The sequence below is a fragment of the Diabrotica virgifera genome, chromosome 3 (genome assembly GCF_917563875.1).
Source record: "Diabrotica virgifera virgifera chromosome 3, PGI_DIABVI_V3a".
In the NCBI taxonomy this organism is placed as follows: domain Eukaryota; kingdom Metazoa; phylum Arthropoda; class Insecta; order Coleoptera; family Chrysomelidae; genus Diabrotica; species Diabrotica virgifera.
The window spans coordinates 5,383,669-5,406,038 of NC_065445.1; the positions used below are offsets into that span (position 1 = coordinate 5,383,669).

The following is a 22,370-nucleotide window of genomic DNA, read 5'->3' on the forward strand; positions in this document are numbered from 1 at the left end:
ATAAAATAAAACCAATAATATTAGGTACAAAAATTTATTTATCAATATTAACAAAAAACATTTAAATAAGATATATAAATACGCAATACGCGTCTCTGAATACTTGTTCTTCAGTTCAAAACTTCAACAGCCAAAGCAATACCCATTCCACCTCCAATGCACAACGAAGCAACACCTTTCTTCAAGTTCAATCTCTGCAGATTGTAGATGAGAGTGACGAGTACTCTGGTTCCGGAACAACCTAAGGGGTGACCCAAGGAGAGGGAGCCACCTGCTACGTTGACTTTAGAGGGGTCTACGCCTAGTTCGTTGTTCACCGCAATGCTTACTCCGGCATATGCTTCGTTCAATTCGTATAAGTCGACTTCGTCTTTGGTCCAACCGATCTTTTTCAGCTGCAAATAAAACACAAATCATTAGCTATCATTTAGAGGAAAGTCGCCAATTATGGAATACCATTTTGTTTTGGGGATATAAAATAATACCTTTGTAGAAATGAAAACAATTTAATATTATGACACATCAGTCATACATTTTTCTATAGTAATTAAAAGCCTTCTATTAAATATCTTAATTAACAAAAAAAAAAAAAATCGAACAAAAAAACAAAATCCCAAATGAGTAACCAAATATGGAATAGGTACCCATATATGGAATATAGGCATAAACCATCATATCAATAACAAAAATAGACATAAACATCTGAGATCAAATAAATTTAAATAAGAAAATTGTGAAAAATGAAAGAAGTAGCTTAGTTTACTTGCAGACGTCACAGATCCATGTATGAAACTCTGGACCAGCACAATCATAATGAGCCCACTTACACTTAATCTACTATTCCATAATTAGGCACCAACGACTGTCCATATTTGGATTTTTACATTAGTTCAAACTAGTATCAACATTTTTTCAAGTGGTAATGTTTTAATTACAGAAGGTCATAAAATATCAAAATAAAGGTACTATTGATATACTCAATAGCATAACAAGTCTGTATTAATGCATAATAACCAATAACACTCGTTGAATATATTTACCTTTTAAATTTTCTGCAAGACAATAAAACAAAACTCGCCTGTCAGATACGTATCGTTCGCGCATCTGACACAGAGGTGTGAATACGTTAATAAAGAGAGCGACTGAAATAGAGGATGGTCTTGTAGCGCGGTTCCAACTTGTATTTTCGGAGAAATCAAGGAATTCCATATTAGGGCACTATTCCATATTTGGTTACTTTCCTCTACTTTTATATCACCATTGTATATGGGCACCAACAACGACATTTTCTTCATTAAAAAAAAGATACGAGCCGTTCACCATGCCTCGGAGGGTACGTTCAGCCGTTGGTCACTAAGTTGTACTTCAAACAAAGTTAAAGATGCAGTGGCGCCGGAACCTGTCCTAAAGAATCTCCCCAGCAAAGATGCTCTACAATATTACTATTATATTTGCATTTCTTGCATTTTTCACCTAAGATTTTAACAGTTTTGTATACATATAAATCTTGTATAATCTGCTGCTGCTTTTCATTTTTGTTAAACTGCTGGACTAGATACCCGCATTCCGTTTATGTATTATATTATAACTATTATTTTTCTTAAATATAATAGACTAAGAGCCGCTATAGGTGAAATTTCTTAATTATTTTAGGCACGACGGGACCCTATAACTTAAATAGTAGAACCTAAAAGAAAACGTTTGAGCAATGTGCCGTCACTTTTCAGTGGCACATGCGTCTACAGTGGCGCATCAAACTTTCCACTTATGGACGGGATACATAAATTAAAAAATACCCTCCCTCATTACCAGAATTTAATATTTTTCATTTTTTTAAGTTCTATGTGATAAAGACATAAGATATCGTAATTTTAACCAACCACCACCTTCTCGCTGCCCCCACCATCAAAAACTTTATTTTTCGTTTTTATTTTTTTTTGGTGGGATGCAATCAATTTTAAAATTTCAAAAAATTCACACGCATAGCTAGGGCTTTTATAAAACACGTCTATTTTTTATAGGCCTGTAGGTTGAGTGTACATAACCTCAATAAATTAAAAAAATTTTTTTGAAAAAAGTATATAACTTTTTTTGGGGATAGTTGAAGATCAAATTTTTTCTTAGTCTTGTGTATTCTATCAAACACTATATTTCTAATTTTTTTCAGATTTTTTTGTAACGCTGGTCACCTTCAAAAATCCAAAAAACTGTTTTTTAAGGGGGTTATGGGGGGTTTGAACGTGTTTTTCTGATTTTTAAATATTCTAAAGGACTCATTTACTTCAACTTACATATAACCTATAAAAACAAAGATGATTTGATATATTATGAAGTCTATAAAATAGGGAAAATACCCCAAAACCCCCCCAAAAAACAGTTTTTCGGATTTTTGAAGGTAGGGAGCCTTACGGAAAAATCTGAAAAAAATTAAAAATATAGTGTTTAATAAAACACATAAGATTAAGAAAAAATTAGACCTGCAGCTATTCCTCAAAAAAAGTTATACGCTTTTTTGAAAAAAAAAAGTCTTTTAATTTTTTGAGGTTATGTACACTCTACCTACGGGTCTATAAAAAATAGGCATGTTTTATAAAAGCCTCAGCTATGCGTATGAATTTTTTGAAATTTTAAAATTTTAAAATTGATTAATTATTTATATGGGAAATAAGTCACAATTAAAATGAAAAAAATGAAAAAAATGAAAAAAATTTAAAAAAAAATTCATTTTAATTGTGGCTTATTTCCCATATAAATAATTAATCATAAAAATGCCACAAGGAAATAGCTTCAGAACAACATTTTAAAATTGATTTCATCCCACAAAAAAAAAAAAAAAAACGAAAAATGAAGCTTTTGATGGTGGGCAGGGGGAAGGGGGTGGTGGGTTAAAATTACGCCGAGTCCTATGTGTTAATCACATAGAACTTAAAAAAATAAAAAAAATTTAATTCTGTTAGTAAGGGAGGGTAACTTTTAATTTATTTATCCCGTCCATAAGTGGAAAGTTTGATGCGCCACTGTCGACGCATGTGCCACTGAAAAGTGACGGCACAGTGCTCAAACGTTTTCTTTTAGGTTCTACTATTTAAGTTATAGGGTCCCATCGTGCCTAAAATGATTAAGAAATTTCACCTATAGCGGCTCTTAGTCTATAATCTTTTGAGCTTCCTTTGACTAAAATCAAACTGAACTCAACTAAAACGTTACAACTCTTTGTGAGTCTTTGCTGCGTTTACTGTTGCCTTCCATGTGTCTGGTTCTGTGCCACTATTTCCGATTGTCTCACTTCCATTTTCTCCAGATTCTGTCTGACTGCATATTTTCATCTATTTCTAGGCCGTACTACAGACCTTCTTCCATCTGGTCTTGATGTAAAGGTCCAGTAATTTAATCAAGAGCTTTAGTCGATCTCCTAAGAGCCAAAGTTTTCTGGCTGTATACTATTTTATACTGGGAAGCTCTAACCTAAAATACTTACAAGATTATTAACAGCTCCTACTGGACCCATACCCATGATCATAGGATCACATCCTGCTTCTGCGTATCCCACAATTCTCGCCAAAGGTTTCAATTGCCTTTGTTTCACCTGCTTTTCACTGACTAGTACCACTGCAGCGGCTCCATCGTTGATGCCTACAAACATATATAGGTACTTTACATGATATACATATGGTACATGATGGGCATCACTTAGCCTCTCCTACTCAATTCATATCTTTACCTCCAAGGCTCGAAACAGAAGTGGAAGATTAAGTGAATGGAGCAAAGAGAGCCGCAGGTTGCCTGAATGACACAATATGGAGACATAAAAATATCGGAAAAGAAATGAAAGGCAGAATTTACAAAACAGTCATAAGTATCAGACCAATAATGACATATTGCGGCAGAAACACGAGCCGACACAGAAAGGACAAATAAGTCCTTGTAAGTTGTATCCATATGGAAAACTTTTTTATTATTAATTTTACGAAAAAAAGTTATTCTTCATGAAAAGCTCTGCATGGTCCAAAACCTAAGATTTAACCATAAAATATCAAATTTTTTGACTATTATACGAGGTATGTCAAAACGTTTGAATTTCACTCCAGAGTATAGTAGCTTTATTTTTCACAATATTGAAAATTGCTATTATGAAAAGTTGTTTGGAATTAAAAACTATATTCTAGTATGCAATTACATCCTTCTAATTGAAATTTTTTTTTTGAAAAATTATGGATAACGTAACATTATTTTCAATTATTTTAATTCAGATAACTCTTTTATTATTAATTTTACGAAAAAAAGTGATTCTTAATAGAAAGTTTTGCATGGTCTAAAACCTAAAATACAATCATTTTATGTCAAATTTTATAAATTTTATACGAGATATGCCAAAAAATATGAATTTTGCTCAAGAGTAAAAAACGTTTATTTTTCACAATATCGAAAATTGTTATTATGAAAAGTTATTTAGAATTAAAAACTATGTTTCAGTATGTAATTACATCCTTCTAATTGAAATATTCTGTACTTTACTTTTGATTTAAATTTATCTTTTTTGACATACCTTGTATAAAATTGATAAAATTTGATATAAGATGGTTGTATTTTAGGTTTTAGACCATCCAGAACTTTTTATTAAGAGTAACTTTTTTGTAAAATTAATAATAAAAGAGTTATCAGAATTGAAATAACTGAAAATAATGTTAGTTATCCATAATTTTTCAAAAAAATTTTTTTTCGATTAGAAGGATGTAACTGCATATTAGAATATAGTTGTTAATTCCAAACAACTTTTCATAATAGCAATTTTCAATATTGTGAAAAATTCAAACTTTTTATAAAGAATAACTTTTTTTCGTAAAATTAATAATAAAAAAGTTTTTCATATGGATACAACAGTTGTATCCATATGAAAAACTTTTTTATTATTAAGTTACTTAAGTTACTTACAGAGATATAGAGACATAGACATACTGGATTATACCGAATTTTCCCGCCGCCGCCAAACTTTTAAAAATTCAGCGCTGCGCTCTCACCAAAATTTAGACTGTCAAAACTCTAAAGAGGCAACATCAGAAAGCAAGATAAAAGTATACAAGACAACAGTAAGACCATACTTAACATACGCAGCGGAGATAAGGACCGATACAAGAAAGACGAAACAACAAATCAACAATATCGAAATGAAAGTATTAAGATCAATAGCGGCATATCATTTATAAGAGACAGTCAAAGCAACAGAAGTATACGCGAACAATGCGAAATTCAAAATATTAACAGGTGTATAAAAACAAGCAAAAACAAAACTGGAATGAACATGTAAACCGAATGGAACCAGATATATTAGCGAACATCTGTAAAAACAACAAGCCATATAGCAGAATACCCGTTGTAAGGCCGCCGAAAAGTAGAAAGACAATGTACAGTCACCAACAACTGAAACAGAATAAGAGGCAGACAAATAGGAGTAATCCTAGTGGCACGAAGAAGAAGAAGAGGAAGGAGACTCTCAACTCTGATTTGTGTTTGTGTTGGTACCGCTCTCTTGGGTGTGATAAATATTTTGATGATTCTTATTTCACGAATATAATATAATTTTTATACAGTCGAACCCGCTTATTGGAATATAGCCTTCATGCCAAGCAAAAATATTTCTGTTTTCTGACAGCAGTAGAATATATTTTGAATTAAATAAATTACATACATTCTTGTTGTGTCAATTAATTTAATTCAAAATTTTTTTTGGACGCCCTGTATAATTAATCATGTTAATGTTTATATTACTGAATAGGGAATTAAATAACCTTTCAAATGAGCTAGCACTCGACCCCTATTCCTATTTAAAAGATAGTCGATTACGTCATCACGCTCAAATGGATGACGTCACTAGTACGATATATATGTCAAAAAATCATAATTTAAAAATCGAATAACTTTTGTAATTTACATTTTTTTCTAATTCTGTAAATAAAGCAGCTTACAGAGGGGTCAAAATATAATAAATAACCCTGTACATACTATGTATGTACATGTACATAGTATGTATGTTACATGTACATATATGCGTTATGTACATATGTATATGGATTTATTCCTTTTTATGTTAATAATACAGTACCTAGTGTAACTATTACTTATTTTATTAAAACACCAAATTACATTATCTGTGCACGCATATACTAATAAGTATGAAATGTTTGCAATATGTAGATATATACAATATTTTCTAATTAACATACATACAACAGACTTACTTTTTTTTCTGGAAAAATAATCGGTAATCTGGGACTAATTTTTTTTGTTGCATAAAATATTAGACACTTGTTGCTCTAAAATATAATAATTAAAAAATTGACATTGGTTTTACCCTCCAGAAAACTTCGTATAATACATAAATATATTATTACGAGCGGTTACGACTTCTAAATTAACTGTTTCTAAAAATCCAAACAGACAACGACGTGGCTGAGCAATAAAAATACTTACACAAATGAAAACGTACCTACTATATGATCGGTAAATGTTTGACGGAGGGTAGAGTTGGTGCCCATAATAAAGTAATAAAGTATTTATTATCTGACAGGTCCTATAAACCAGAAATCATTTAAATTTGTAGGAAATTGTACATAAAATGTTTTTGGTTACTTGAAAAATATTCTATTAAACGGTACTATTTTACTAAAACGTATTCCTATAAGCGGATAAATTTATTAAGAACTAAATGAAAACGTTTCGGGATCTCAAAATTATATTCCTTAAACCGGGATATTCCTATAAGCGGTACTCCAATAAGCGGGTTAGACTGTATAAAACAAATTATATGACTACATACTTGTATACGAACAGGAAAACTATCTTCTTACCTGACGCATTTCCAGCTGTAACAGTACCATTAGGTACAAAACGACCCCTATATTCCGCCAATTTTTCTACTGTCGTACCGAATTTGGGAAATTCATCTTTCGTTATCAGGTGACCAGTTTTCTTATCGGGTACTCCAACAATTTCCTTTTCAAAGGCACCTTGATTTACAGCCTTTTCGGTTCTATTCTGAGATTCGCAAGCGAAGGCGTCTTGAGCTTCCCGGGAAATGTTGTATTTTTGGACTACGTTTTCAGCTATAAACAAAGAAGACTGAATAATTTATACCAATGTGCTGCCCAACATGTCCTGCCTAATCGTCTCCCCCCCAGGTCTTCCTTGGTCTTCCTCTCCTACTCCTTCCAGGAATCTGCACTTCAGCTATTCTTCGTATTGGGTGATTAACGTCTCGACGTTGAACATGACCAAACCATCTTAACCTATGCTCTCTCATTTTGGCATCAATTGGTGCCACACCTAGACTTCCCCTAATATACTCATTTCTAATTTCATCCTTCTTTGTCACTCCACTCATCCATCTAAGCATTCTCATTTCCGCCACATGCATTTGTTGTTCCTCTTTCTTTTTCACTGCCCATCAATCAGTTCCGTACATCATAGCCGGTCTTATGGCTGTTTTATAGAATTTTCCCTTCAGCTTCATTGGAATTTTTCTCTCACACAACACACCACTCGCTTCTTTCTATTTCATCCAACCAGCCCTACTTCTACTGCATGAATCTCCATCTATTTCTCCATTACTCTGTAATACCGATCCTAGGTACTTAAAACTATTGCTTTTCACAATCATGTCACCATTCAAAGATACAATTTTATTTGTAGTAACTCCGTCTTTAAATGAACATTCCAAATACTCTGTTTTTGTCCTACTAAGTTTTTAAACCTTTTTCCTCCAGAGCTTGTCTCCACTGTTCCAGTTTTTGTTCTAAGTCTCTTTCACTATTTCCTAATAACACTACATCATCAGCATACATTAGACACCATGGAATGCTACCCTGTAGTTTCGCTGTTATCTGGTCCAAAACTAATGAGAATAAATAAGGACTAAGCACCGAGCCTTGGTGCAATCCTACTTTTACTTGAAATTTATCAGTCTCTCCCACACCAGTCCTAACACTAGTCGTTACTCCCTCATACATATCTCTCACAATCTTTACATATTCGCCAGGGACTCCTTTCTTATTGAGTTTCCACCACAGAATCTCTCGACTCTATCATATGCTTTCTCAAGATCAATGAATATCATATGAGCGTTGTAAACTCTTCTGTAGCAACTCAGCAAACTCTTCTGCAAACTAAAAGTAATTAAAGACAGTTTATATTTTATCCTATTTCAAAGACGACCACATTATCCTCTTATGTAGATACGTATTATCATCTTGGGCTCTTCAGAGAGGACTATGATCTGCCCCAAATAAAATAATCAGTTGTGGTTGACGTTAGATCTTGTGATTTCGGAGGCCACTTAATGTTACCACCATGTTACTTAGGTTAATGTTAATGGCAATATTGTTAATTATCTAACTTCATTGAGACTAAACACAACCCATTATACACATTCTGCTTTACGTATAGCCTAATATTAGCAATATCTATATCATCTATATCATTTTTTGAAGCTTTTCTTGTATGATACTCACCAGTAACTCCCATATGAGCATCTTTAGTAAAAGCATCGTGTAGCCCATCCCTGAACAACGTATCTGCTAAATTTAAATTTCCCATCTTGGCATTTCGAATATAAGCTGAATGTTCAGCTCTGGTCATATTTTCTTGTCCTCCCGCTACAATTATTTCATAGTCTCCATTTTTAATCCCTTGATATCCTATTGCGACTGTCCTAAAATATTTTAGTTTATATTAAAGAGTGAATTAATCAATGAAGGAGCTAACAAGAAATATGGTGCTTTATAAGAGGTCAAAGAGAGGAGGTGAAGGAATAATTAGATCCGAAACACATCGAAAAGGATGCACCAATTGACTCTCTAAAGAAGTTATATGAGGAGGAAAAATAAATAACGTTGGAACTATAAACCTTATAAATTACCGCAAAGAATAAGTTCACATAAGCCAGCATAAACTACAAAAAACACTTGTAAAACTAAAGAAACAAAATTATGCAGGTAAGGAGCTACCAAAGATACCAAATGAATTGTTGAAATATGGTGAAAAAAATATCAGATCTGCTGACAACATTTATTAACAAGACGCAATAATATCCCAGAAGCATAGTGAACAAGCGAGCTAATCTCATTGTTCAAAAAAAAGTGATAAGAAACATCCTGAAGATTACAGAGGTATCAATTTGCTAAATATTAACCAGAAACTTAAAGCTACAATTATGCAAGAACGAAAAATCAGCTCATAAATTTAACAGATGAGCAACATAAGGTTTTCGTATGGGAAGGACATGTACAGATGTAATATTCGTCATAAAACAGATTCCAAAGAAAGTATTAGAAGATAATAGATTCTCTTTTCAATGTTTGATCGAGTTGAAGAAGGCATTTGACAGAGTAAGACTTAAAGATATAGTAGATCTCTTGTATAATAACGAGATCCTACTGGATACAATTGAAACATCTAACAAAACAAATAAGATGAAAGTCAAAATAGATAAACAACTTAGGGATCCCGTGGTACAGGCAATGGATTTAATTATAGTGAAACCCAAGTTGGATTGGATACTGTAAACAAGATGTGTGCTTCTTACTCAGTCTGTAGTATAACAAAGATAATATGTCCGTGTATGTTTTCTACAGGCGATAAAAAATATTGACGGCATAAATGCTTTCTGTACTCAGGCATAATATTACACAAATTGGCCTGTCCAGCGAAGGCTCCTAAATATCGAAGAGTTTTCCTAAAAAATTGCCAGATTAACCGTCGACAGTCAGCTCACGATATAAGAGCCCTCAAGAGATATAAGAGTGAATAAACCACAATTTTATATAGGAAATAAATAAAAAAAAAAAGAATGTGTGTGTACTTTGTACGCACGTAAGAAGTTATACTTCTATTATATAATTTCTTAAAAATAAATATACTTTAAACAGTTTCTTTTAATTTTTTTAAACACCAAACTAATTTTGTGCTTACCGCTTTTAAAAAAATAAAAAAAAGTATAGGATTGCACTGGATTCGAACTCAAGACCTCTCGATCTCTGACCGAATGCTATACCTAATACGCTACGAGGACTGTGTCTGTATCGGTTCGAACGTACCTAATGACAATTCACGGTAACAAACAGACAAGGTGATGTATAATAAATATTATAAATAAAATGTTTTAAAAATACTCATCTTACTCCCGAGGAAGACAAATCCAAAGACACAAAAATTATAATAAATATATTTACTAAAAACACTAATATATTATTTTCACACTTTTTCTTGCACTGATATATTTAAACATAACTAGAAAGATTTAGCAACTAAACGCCATACTGTCTGTGTGCGCATGCGTGCAGTATTAGGAAATTTTACTCTCAACCGCGCCTAAAGAAGTATAACTTCAAAAATTGTTTTTATTTTTGTAATTGAGAACTACAAACTGATTCAAGATTTTTCTGAATTCCTCTGTACAAAAAGTCTACAGTCTACACTTACTTAAGTCCTGATCCACAAAGCAAATTCAACGTATATGCGGAGCTGCATATAGGAATTTTTGCACCCAATGCAGCTTGTCTAGCGGGATTCTGACCTTGACCAGCAGTTAAAACCTAACAATAGAGAGAATATAATAATTATGCAATCTTATCTACATATTATATTTCAATTTAAATGCATGTTATACAAACGCAATTAACATCCTACATTCTCATTGCATTCATATAATAAATAAACATTGAAAAATTCTGTCACACATATTATGACGCATATTAGTATTTTCTATTATAATATTAAAGATGGCTTTAAATAGGAAGGACATTTACGATTGTTTAGTATTATATCCTTCAATTACTGTTAATGGGATATAAGCCACAATTTTACCAAAAAAATAATGTTATTAACGTTTCGACGCCCAAGTCGTGTGTCGTTGTCAAAATACAAAAAAATGGATAATAAAATATAATTAATGTTTCTGGCTGTGTGGAAATCCAACCTAATCCCAAAAAATGAGTAGATATAGAAATTTCAGGTTTCTTATATGCCACAAATAAATTTAGTGCTGGGATCCAACCAAAGGTGGCGTGGTACGCCTTAAGAAATAGAAAATATGTAATAGAAAAAGATAAAAACTAAAGACGGGAATCAAAGCAACGTGAAATAGTGTTATTTCCCTCAGATTTTGTGATATATGGCCAATTGAACCCTCTGTTTATGGTCAATATGGATCAGCTCAAAGTGTCCCATCATTTGTCGGTCAATGAGCACAGTTCAAAGGAAATCAGAAGCTGAAACAGACCTATCCTATCCAATTCGGCTAGTTGCTGATACGGTCAGAGCCGTGGTCATTTTGTGGTGTAACTATGTGGTGTTGCAATTTTTTTGCAAATGTATTGTTGCAAATATTTATTAACTTCACAGTAACGTAGGGTGCCAACTGTGCTTTCTTTTCTTTTCACTACTATATATTTTCTATCAGTGGCGGCTTTTGGGGGTAGGCAGGATAGGCCGGGCCTACCCAATAATTTTAAGAGCTTTAAAATAGAAAAATATATATTCAAAAATTATGTTAAAGCATGTAAATAACTTTTAAATGTACTAAATCACTCAATACATTAGCGTCCGTTAAGACAACTTTGTTATATATTATCACATTCACAGAAAGCATCGAATCGTATTCAGGCATTTTAAATATCATTAATAGGCCCGCTCGGACATGGCCGACTCCGCTCACATAAGATCTCCGTACAAAAAGCGTTCGAAGTTAAGCAGCTTGCCGGACAATGATTTTTATATTTAGGGCAGTCAATGAGAGCAAGAACAGGTTATTACTTCCGAATTCTATCCTACTGCATGGATTTTAATGAAATTTTAGGAATAGTATGAAAATATCTCCTTATTCAAAGTCTACCCTATGCTGATGTGTGCTTTTGTCTTGGGGCCGGTTCCCACCCCTTCTCGGGGGTGGAAAATTTTTTGGTTAAACAACTACGGAAGTTTCTAGAGAACCTAATTCTAAGCAAAAATTGTTCTATAATTTTTTTTCGAAAACTCAATACTTTTTGAGTTATTCGTGGTTGAAAATTGGCCATTTTCATTGAAATATAACACCTTTTCAAACGGTTTTTTGCGAATACCTTAAAAACAATGCATCTAACTAAACTAACGTAGTTCACGTCATGCTCGAGGAAGTTCAGAATCATATTGAAAAACGACCGAAAGGTTTTTTGTTTCTTTATACTGTTGACAGTCTTTATTTATATACCTGTACCAAATCGTAATCTGATAAAAAATCATGATGAAAAAATCATATAGATAAATTTGTGGACATCGGAATCCGACAAGATCCGGTTTATAATGGTTTAGAGTTTGGATCCTAAATAGAGTTTACATATATTATTTTATGTGTTAGCTATTATTTTTAATGTTGTTCTGAAGCTATTTCCTTGTGGCATTTTTATAATTAAGTATTTTCTATGGGAAATAAGCCACAATTTTACTAAAGAATAAATTTATTAACGTTAGAAGCCCAAATCAGGTTTCAAAACATTAATAAACATTCGAAAGTATTTTGACAACGAAACCCGATTTGGGCTTCGAAACGTTAATAAATTCATTTTTTAGTAAAATTGTGGCTTTTTTCCGATAGAAAATACTTAGCTATTATTTTTTTTATTATCTGAATATTAACACAAATCTATCCATTTATAAACATACAGAGATAAAATTTGTAATAAAAATTACGCGTATGAAATTGCATACGACCTTGATTTAGATTTTATTTTATTTTGCCGCGAATGTATTAAAAACAAAGTTGTCAGTAAATTACTATAATATTGTAAACATAGCGCTCTAATGCTGGGCCACAGTAACGTTAACGTCTAACGTCCATTATCGTATTAATTAACACACCAAAAATGATGGAATAATCTGCGCGGTAAAGTGACTGCCCACACTTATTTTAGCGCGTAGTCAGCAGAAAACGCGTTTTTTAATTCAATAATTTCAAGATGAAAGTCGAAGCTGCTGCGCTGTTATATTTTATAAGTAACATGTAATGAAAAACATGTAGCATGTACAATGTACATACTCCGAAAAAACATATTTTTTTCCAGGCGAATTCAAACCTGGATAACCAAAGGATTGTATGTATCGCAAACATTGAAACATTGCAAGAAATACCTTACCTGTCCCATAATAACTTGGTCTACATCTTGTGGCTGCAGATTTGCTCGCTTCACAGCTTCCGCAATCGCAACTGTTCCTAACTCAACTGCAGAATGCTTCTCAAACTGCCCATTAAAGCTTCCTGAAAAGAGCCACCTTTTTAAAACCCTCAGAATAATTATTTGGCCAAAAAACTCAACGAGTTCAGAGTGTAGACAATTATTTAACAAAGAGATAAATGATCAGATAAATAGAAAATAATATATAGAATATACTATTGTGGATCAATCTATCAATCAAAGATAGAATAAAAATTTTAATTTTTTTAATATAACGCGGGCACATAAATTTGATATACCCTGTATATTGATTTGTAAATATTTATTAGAAGTTAGCTATCAACGCAAAATGGTTTCTCCTTAATGAATTTTTCCATGAAGAATATTAAAAACATTTTTGTAAATAAAAGTGAAGTGAAAGTTATTTAGGATTAGTATTTTAAACCGATTGTTTATTACGGGAAAGACAGAAGCCATAGGTAATTAGTTCTTAGAAAATTAAGGTAAAGAAAGTTTGGAATTTTAAACTTTTTGTTTAACCCCGAGTAAATTTTGTAGAATTTCCCGAAAGTAATTAGTATGATGGTAGAAATAATTTTGAAAGTACGAGTGGGTTTTCGAATGAAAAAAAGAATGGGGAGAGAGAAATGTTTCTGATTGGTTTGAAGTTTTGTTTGAATGTTGAGATAGTTTTGGAAAGAGGAATTCATTGTGTTACTGGTAGCCGAGAGGAGCAGTCAAAAGTTTTCGTGAGTAGTTCAGAAGCAAGTACTAGTGGTTGTGTTTCATAAGTGAGAGTAGCTGAAAAGTGGAACGAGAGACAAATCAAATCGAGAAGAAATACCTCTTTGATTCTGTAAAGTCCAAGAGAGTAAGTTACAAGAATTATCGTTATTAAAATTATTTGTGACACCAAGTAAAAAAAGATACTTGGGTCTCAGGAGATTAATGTTGAGAGAAAGAGAGGAGAGAGATTTGGAGTTTATTGAACGAGTCCTGGTCAAAGGAAGCCTGGCTTGTGTTTTGGAGAAATAGTTGCTGGTATCCTGCTGGATTGTTTGCTGAGAACGGAGAGGGCTTTGATTGGTAGCCTAACATAATCAACAAGGAGGAGCTATTTGGGTCAAGAGGAGACATCATTGTGTGTGAATCAAAAAGGTCAGTCAATAACCTATGTGATAGATTTTTTTATAATCAGAAGTTAATTTTTTTACGTAAAAGCATATGAATTTAAGATTCCAACATTTCAAAAATTTAATAGGAAGTATAATTAAGTAATTTTGCGAATACCAAATTTGTTTGTTTAGCTGGGTTTATTAATGGTATCAAGAACAAAGCGATAAATATTTGTTTGAATTATATTAATTTATATGGTAAAAGTTTCTTTTGGACAGTTATGCCCACAGAATTTAATTGATAAATTTACAGAACATTGATTTTGATAATAAAGGTAATTGTATGTTTTTATTTATGATTTTTCTATTTATTTCCTTTTCCTATTTTATCCCGATAAGGATCAACTAAGAGATACTGAAACCGCGAGAGAAGATAAGTATAACATAAGATAATTTAGACATTTTTGTATATTATAAAAAGGCACCCTGAGATTCTTTCTTAATTTTTATGTATGATTTGCGTTAATTAAATAATTGATCAAGTAAATAATAATTAATATAAAAGTAATAGAAAGCAGATCACAACAATAATACATATAAAGGCTCAAATGTTGAAATAGCTTAAGTAAATGTTAAAATGTACTAAGACAAAAAGAAGTTAAATTAAAGAAGAAAATAATAAAGTAGAAACTTACAAAAAACGAGACCTAGAGGAGAACAAAGTGGAGATGGGAAGATCAGCCCAGAAAAGATATCAACAGAATGAAGATACCTAACTGAAGAACAACAATTGAAAATATAAAGAAATGGAGCTTAATCATCAATTGGGTGAAATCACAAAACAAGATGTGAAGGGAGATTACAAAGAGCAAGAAAACAAAGAAAAGTGGAGTAATCTCTCGCGAAAAATGGATCAGAAGAGTTTACGGACGTAGAAAGGTGAACAGAAATGTATTTTAAACTGAAATTATAGTTAATTACCGATAAAAATGGTAAATAATAAAAAAAGTCTCAAATGATTTCCAAAAATGTCATACAGGGCTAAACAAGATTGGTAAAGATCTGGAAAAACTAAGTGGTTAATCATATATCTTTCATAGAAATATATAATAAATTGGTAGTCGAACTTAAGCAGAGAAGACAATTTTTGAGAAACATTTTTATTTATTAAAAATACCTAAAAAATTACCTATAGCTGAAATAAAACAGTTACAAATTAATATGTTAAAAGTGTAGTTCCATATCAAATAGTGATTTTTTCCTACTAACAAATTTAACTTTTATTAACTAATTTTAACTTTAAAACTCAAAAATTGACTTGTCTGGTTGCTTCCGCAGACCATTCATACTATACTAAATTTATATTCAAGATGCAGTAGAAATAAACAAACCAAGATACGTTAAATGCTACTAGGAGCACTCCCTAATCATAATTTAAAATGTATAAACTTTGGGAATCATGATTTGGGATTTATAATTAGCCCAGTGTAAAAAGACAAAAATATACCCTGTTTGTGACACTTCAACAGCCAGGGTACTGAACCAGGTTCGACAGGTAATATCTATAAGAACAAATTGTAACTATTTCCTGCGTAGGATTTCCTGCGTGTGTTTCTTTGTGTTAAAATTATTAGTTCATACAACGAGTTCATAAACTTTAACACTAGACATTCGAAAATATTTGAAAAACTTTTCGTCATCTTGTAGTAAGTTGGGAAGGAAATGATAAAACTCTCCATAAGTTTCTCGCTTTAAATATTTATGTATGAATCCAATATCTTGGTTTTTGTATTTCATTGCACGCTAAGGAAATCATAACGTATTCTTCAGAATCTGATGAACTAGAACTCATTTTTAAAATGAATGAGGTCTATATCACACTGTTGCTGACACGAAACTGCCGATGCCGGGGACGCCGAGGTGACCGAGTCTGTGCGAGGGTACACTTTGCCGATCGTACCGTTCTGAGCCGATTCAGTGCCGGCCTAATTTACAGTTTAATTTCGAATTGAGTTTTTAGGACGTGGAAGTGAAAATTTCTGAGTGTTGTTTTGTTTGTACAATGTTGGCAGGAAAAGGTGCTAGCTTCTCAATAGTGTTTACTTCATTTTACGTTCTTCAATTTCTGTAATAAAAATAATACACCAACCATAGAGGTATATATTAACATAGAGGGAGCCTACCTTCCGCGCTTCCTGACGACAAGATCTCTGGGACTGGTTTGCTGCATCTCCTTCTAACACATTGTATCGAGAATCTATAATCACATTCAGTGTGAATATAGGCACGGAAGAGGAGGTCAACTGTAGCAGCTTTACTATGCGTAAGAGTGAAACAGCACTAATCCAAAGAAAAAAGATGGTGTCGTCACTTCGCTCTGAATGACACTCTCTCTATGTTAATATTTAACTCTATGACACCAACATGGTTCACACAACTTTATTCCAACTTCATGGCTTACATGTCTTCTGTCTGCCTATCATCTGTCAGCTGTCATTACACCTTGACAACCTTGACAGAGCATCAAATTTAAATTTAAAAAAAGGCGGTAACAATAAGAAGCCCACAGAAGCCCATTTTTATTATAAACAATTTAGTGTCAAAAAACGGCCTTTTTTCCTTTTTCCAAATCAATCAATATAATTGCGAAAAAAGGTCGAAATAGCAAAAAAAATTATTTTGCAAGAACTATTACAAAAATTAGTGTACAGCTTTGAAATTTTTGTCAAATGAGGGCTCTTTGGTGCTTAATACGTGATAAAAACTTAAAAGCGATCCATTTAATTGTTTAAATTTTATTTTAATTGTTTAAATTTTATTCAAATTGTTTATCCCAGAGAGATTTTTTTGCAATAACATAAGTCAGAAAAAAAAAATGATTTTAGAACCATTCTACAGGTGTCAAATGAAAGAGCATGAGTTAAACTTTCAAATTGGTTTAAAAAAAGTAAATAAAAATGCATTTATTAGTAATAAATAACTATGCAAAAAAAATTATCATTATATAAACTTTTTGAATAACTTTTTTCAAAAAATCTATTTTTACCGTGTTTTAGGTGCACAACTACGAAGTAGTATATGATAATTTGTATTAGGTAATAAATAATTTGTAATATAAAAAAACAAAAACTTTATAAGGAAAAATTGACCATACTTTTGCATAATTATTTATTACTAATAAATGTATTTTTTATTCACTTTTTGTAAACAAATTTGAAAATGTGGCACATGCTCTTTCATTTGATTCCTGTAGAATGGTTCTATCATTATTTTATGCTATTGCAAAAAAAGCTCTCTGGGATAAACAATTTGAATATAATTTAAATAATTAAATGGATCGATTTGAAATTTTTGTCACATATTAAGCACAAAAGAACCCTCATTTGACAAAAATTTCAAAGCTGTACACCTTTTTTTAAAATAGTTATTGCGAAATAATTTTCTTTTAAATTTTGACTTTTTTTCGCAATTATATTAACAATAAATGAGTATATTAAACTTTATAAAACGCCATTTTAAAACTTTTTCCATTCTCTCGAAGATGTTTGTACTAAGAAAACCACAAGTCTTACTGTTTTCCATTAATTTGAAAAAAAGGAAAAAAGGCCGTTTTTGACACTAAATTGTTTATAAATAAAAATGGCCGCCAGATCATACACAGGAAATAGTTACAATTTGTTCTTATAGGTATTACCTGTCGAAAAAAAGCTTCAGTACCCTGGCTGTTGAAGTGTCATGGAAAAAACCTTATTACCCTGGACTAAATGATTGTAAATTATGATTCAGGAGTGCTCCTAGTAGCATTTAACGTGTCTTGGTTTGTTTATTTCTACTGCAACTTGATTTTAAATTATACATATTTAAGTACATACCTATGGGAGTTCTGCAGGCTGCCACTATATACACATCAGACATTTTGTTGCACTGTATTGTTTATCAAAACAATTATTCTTAATCTCTATGACTAGTTCTTGTAACCTTTGAACATTAGGAATATCCGTTCATAAAACTTACTCTACGTTTTATAGTAGGTATAGTGAATATTATCGCGCAGGACACTTTTTCATTAGGATAAAAATAATTTCATTATTTAGACAGCTGCAACATTGCACTGCTATATCAAGTAGATACCGGAATTAAAAGTGCACATAGAGAAAACAAAGGTCAATATTTACAAAGATCATGAGATTATTTTTTTGTCTGCACCGAAATTACACATTTTATCACATAATCTTTAAGCCAAACATCCGATATTAAAAAAAGTAAGTTGATAATTAAGTTTAAATTAAAAAGTAAAATGTTTAACAAATTGAAGAGTCTCAGATGCAGAATCCGCCAATTTAATAAAAATTAAAATGGTAAATAGTAGTTTAAACCTGAGACTTTTCGCTTTGAAAGTTCTTACTGGTACATCCTTAATCTGCGACTTTTTCAATTAATAAGACAGCAGACGACGAATATAGAAAACGAAAGGGAAACGATCACATTCCGCCTTCATTCGTCTAGGAAAAGGACAGCAGAGGAACTTTCAGTACTCAAACTGAGTAAAGGAAATAAAATAATAAATGATGGTTTTGCTTGCTTTCGGGTTGCACACTAGATAGACAGGCTGTTTCTACCATTTCAGGCGTCTTCAGTAGCTTTTGTTAGCGTGCACATCTCATAACAAATTGAAGAGTGAAGGCGGAATGTGATCGTTTCCCTTTCGTTTTCTATATTCGTCGTCTGCTGTCTTATTGGTTGAAAAAGTCGCAGATTAAGGATGTACCAGTAAGAACTTTCAACGCGAAAAGTCTCAGGTTTAAACTACTATTTACCATTTTAATTTTTATTAAATTGGTGGATTCTACATCTGAGACTCTTCAATTTGTTATGAGATGTCGCTGTATCGCGTTTAGTGGGAAATTTGAATTATTTTTCAGATTCCCTTTAAAATGATGGTGGAGCTAGAGATTCAGAGGTGTGCACGCTAACAAAAGCTACTGAAGACGCCTGAAATGGTAGAAACAGCCTGTCTAGCTGGTGTGCAACCCTCTGAATCGAAAACAAGCAAAACCATCATTTATTAATTTATTATAAAATTTTTAAATTATTATGTTCGAACACCTGGTTGTTATCGCATGCCACTCGGTACTTTGATTAAATATTTATGTTCATCTAAAAGCAATTGCCAGAAACAAAATAAGTATAAAATCCACTCTTTTTATTAATACCTAATGTAGGGGAGACAGGGGAAATGGTAGTCCTCTATGTTTTATCTAAAGCATTTTTGCAATGATTTGGATATTCTATTCCACCAATTCCAAAATAGGGAGTAAATAAAAGAGGGCAATTTGTATTTTCATCTTTTTTCGAAAATAAGGAAAAAATATTCTACGGGTTTAACAAGAAAAAAGAAAATACTCTATGTGGCTATCATAACCCTAACAGGGGTAATTAGGACATACAGCCACTATTTTCCTAAAGAATACATAAAGTATCCTAAATGAAATATAATTCCTGCACGACTTAGAACTTAACCATATTTGTTCATTGCTCTCAAATTCCCGGCATATTAAAAATATGTCAGTCCCATTTGCATCTTATCCTTATATTCTTCATCATTTTCATCATCTTCTGAAGATATTTTCCTATAAGTTTTCTTCTGAAATCATCATTGTCATCATAGTCTGAATATATTTCCCTATAAGTTTTCTTATTTACATTTTCTCTAGGTAACTTTACTCTACTATCAATAACTTCATGACTTACTTCTTGAGCGCCAATTACTCCAACAGGAAAAATCTTCACCTTTATAGCCCTGTTACGCTCTTCTTTGTAGGGCCAATAATTTTTTATCAGCCCTTTCTTAATAGTTATTTATGTATCAAGGGCGTAAAATAGGCGTTTATGGACCGCGACGTGTAAGTAAGAGCCCGAGCCGATAGACGAGGGCTATTAATACGTAAGGTCCATAAACGCTGTTGACGCCCGAAATACATACAAAATTTTATGCACGACTGTTTTATGATCATTTATTAATAAAGATACAGTCCTCAATACAATACAATCAATAGACGATCCTCAGCAACTTTGCTGGCTAACGCAGGTGAGGATATCCTTAACATAAAACGACATGCTGGTTGGAAGTCTACATCAGTAGCGGAAGGATCCGTGTCAAATAAAATGAAAATCGCCCAAAAAATTGTCAATGCTGATATACCATCTTCAAGTTGCTCAGATTGCAGTCCAAATTTATATGGTGATTCTTTTGGGCATGCAACTTTCACAAATCATACGGAGTTATTGGAAGTTCATAGCAACTTACAACAGAGCAAAGTAGCAAATCCTAACATTTCTATAAATAATTGTTCAAATTATGTTATAAATATAAAATTATAGATGTAGGAAATTTATGTTTGATTGCTAAAGTTATAATTCCTTTATATTAAAATAAAATACAATAAATAAAAACTTTTTGTTTCACTAACCACACCCGCCATCTAACATTACCGTCCGGCGGGTGATAAAGAAGCCCACGGGCGCTAAAGTGGCACTTTACGCCCGCCAAATGTAAACATAATATGGACTTTATCGTCCGGTCGTGCATAAAGGACATTTTTCTACGGGGTGGAGCGGTGAAAGTCTTTTTTTTTTTGTCATTTTTCATTTGTCATTTTTCTGGTGGTCTTCTTACTCCCATCAGCTTTGGATGTTCATGGTTCTGCGAGCGGTAATATTTCGTGGAATAACTTTTCAATATCTGAATGTTGATGAGCTTCCACTGGCTCTATTTCTGAAAGTTTCTGACACGTTTCTGTTTCTTAAAGTTAAATAATTACCTTACCGATATTGAAAGCAGAGCGTGTTTGTGGTCTCTATAGAGTGGTCTAGTTGGTATCTAAACCAGGGGGGTGGTAAATATATATAGATATTATGTATTGTCAAATGCATTGCCTGCACAAACTTATGGAGAGAGACTTATGGAACTTATACTTATGGAGAGAGACTTATGGAACTTATGGAGAGAATTATAAACACAAACACTGACGTAAAAATTCGCAAATAAACTCACAGTTACACAACGAGCCATGGAACGTGCAATGCTGAACGTGAGCCTTCGAGACCACATAACAAACCATCGAATCAGGCAAAGATCAGGAGTTTAAGACATCATCGAAAGAGCTACGACGGTTATAGACCCGGATAAAAGTTGAGGCATATCAAAAAAAAGTTGATCCTTAGCAAGCTGAAAAGTATACCGCACAAACCTTATGGAAATTAGGTACCAGTGGATTTAGTTCATACTTTGGAAAAATACTCTTTGAAGCATCCTGATAAAAAGTTCTCATGGGGACATCTCGATCGAATGGAGGATTTTCAAGATGTAGAGGCCCAAACTCGAAAAATTATAAGATTTACGGGGTATTCTAATTCCGTGAGTTACTGGTTATCTCGCAACATGTACAAGTTTGGATTAAATAAAAGTACTAGTAGTCTAGGATTATTTCCTGGCTATCCAATGGCGACCTTAACTTTGATCTTGACCTTCAACGGACGTCATCTTCTAGAGTTTCGAGGGTTTTCAGCATTAAATTGATATAAACAGATTACTCATGGTTTTTGAGGTCGCTAAATACGAATATGCCACCAAGACTGACTTCCGGAGCACTTGGTTTACAAGGTCAATGAAAGGGGCTCCTGGAGTTTTGAAGGTCTCCGGTACTACATTGATGCAAACGGATTAGTCATAGGTTTTTGGAAATGCTGAACACGAATACCCCATCAGAACAGACATCGGAGTAGCTGGTGCCTAAAGTACGTCAACGTCATGCTTTGGAGATTCGAGAGCTTTCGGTACTAAATTAATGTAAACTGATTACTCACAGGTTTTTGGGGCCTGGAATGTGAATACGCCATCAGATCCGACCCACGGAGCACCTTGTGCCTAAGGCAGGTCTTCTTCTGTAGTTTCGACAGGTTTCGGCATTAAATGTTCAGCAACCCCAAAAACCTAAGAGTAATCCATTTGATTCCTTCAAAACTCTAGAAGATAACCGGTCTTAGGCACCAGGTG

At 32.8% G+C, this 22,370-nt stretch overlaps 1 protein-coding gene across 1 annotated transcript; it reads right to left on the minus strand.

Moving 5' to 3' along the window:
* Positions 1–20: 20 nt before the first annotated feature.
* On the minus strand, positions 21–18,433 carry LOC114326613 (acetyl-CoA acetyltransferase). The gene is made up of 7 exons (XM_050647777.1): positions 18,187–18,433; positions 13,161–13,282; positions 10,474–10,586; positions 8,505–8,704; positions 6,846–7,100; positions 3,479–3,633; positions 21–395 (listed from the first exon to the last, which is right to left on the minus strand). Exons 1-7 carry the CDS (start codon positions 18,227–18,229, stop codon positions 111–113), a joined length of 1,173 nt encoding a protein of 390 aa, XP_050503734.1. The 5' UTR covers positions 18,230–18,433; the 3' UTR covers positions 21–110.
* Between the last annotated feature and the right edge of the window lie 3,937 nt (positions 18,434–22,370).

Excerpts from the sequence above, each read along its gene's own strand:
- LOC114326613 (XM_050647777.1), bottom strand. The coding sequence starts at position 18,229 with ATGTCTGATGTGTATATAGTGGCAGCCTGCAGAACTCCCATAG. Across the intron at positions 8,705-10,473 it reads CTTTGTGGATCAGGACTTAA|GACAGTCGCAATAGGATATC; the intron begins GTAAGTGTAGAC and ends AAAATATTTTAG. Across the intron at positions 7,101-8,504 it reads TGCTCATATGGGAGTTACTG|CTGAAAACGTAGTCCAAAAA; the intron begins GTGAGTATCATA and ends CTTTGTTTATAG.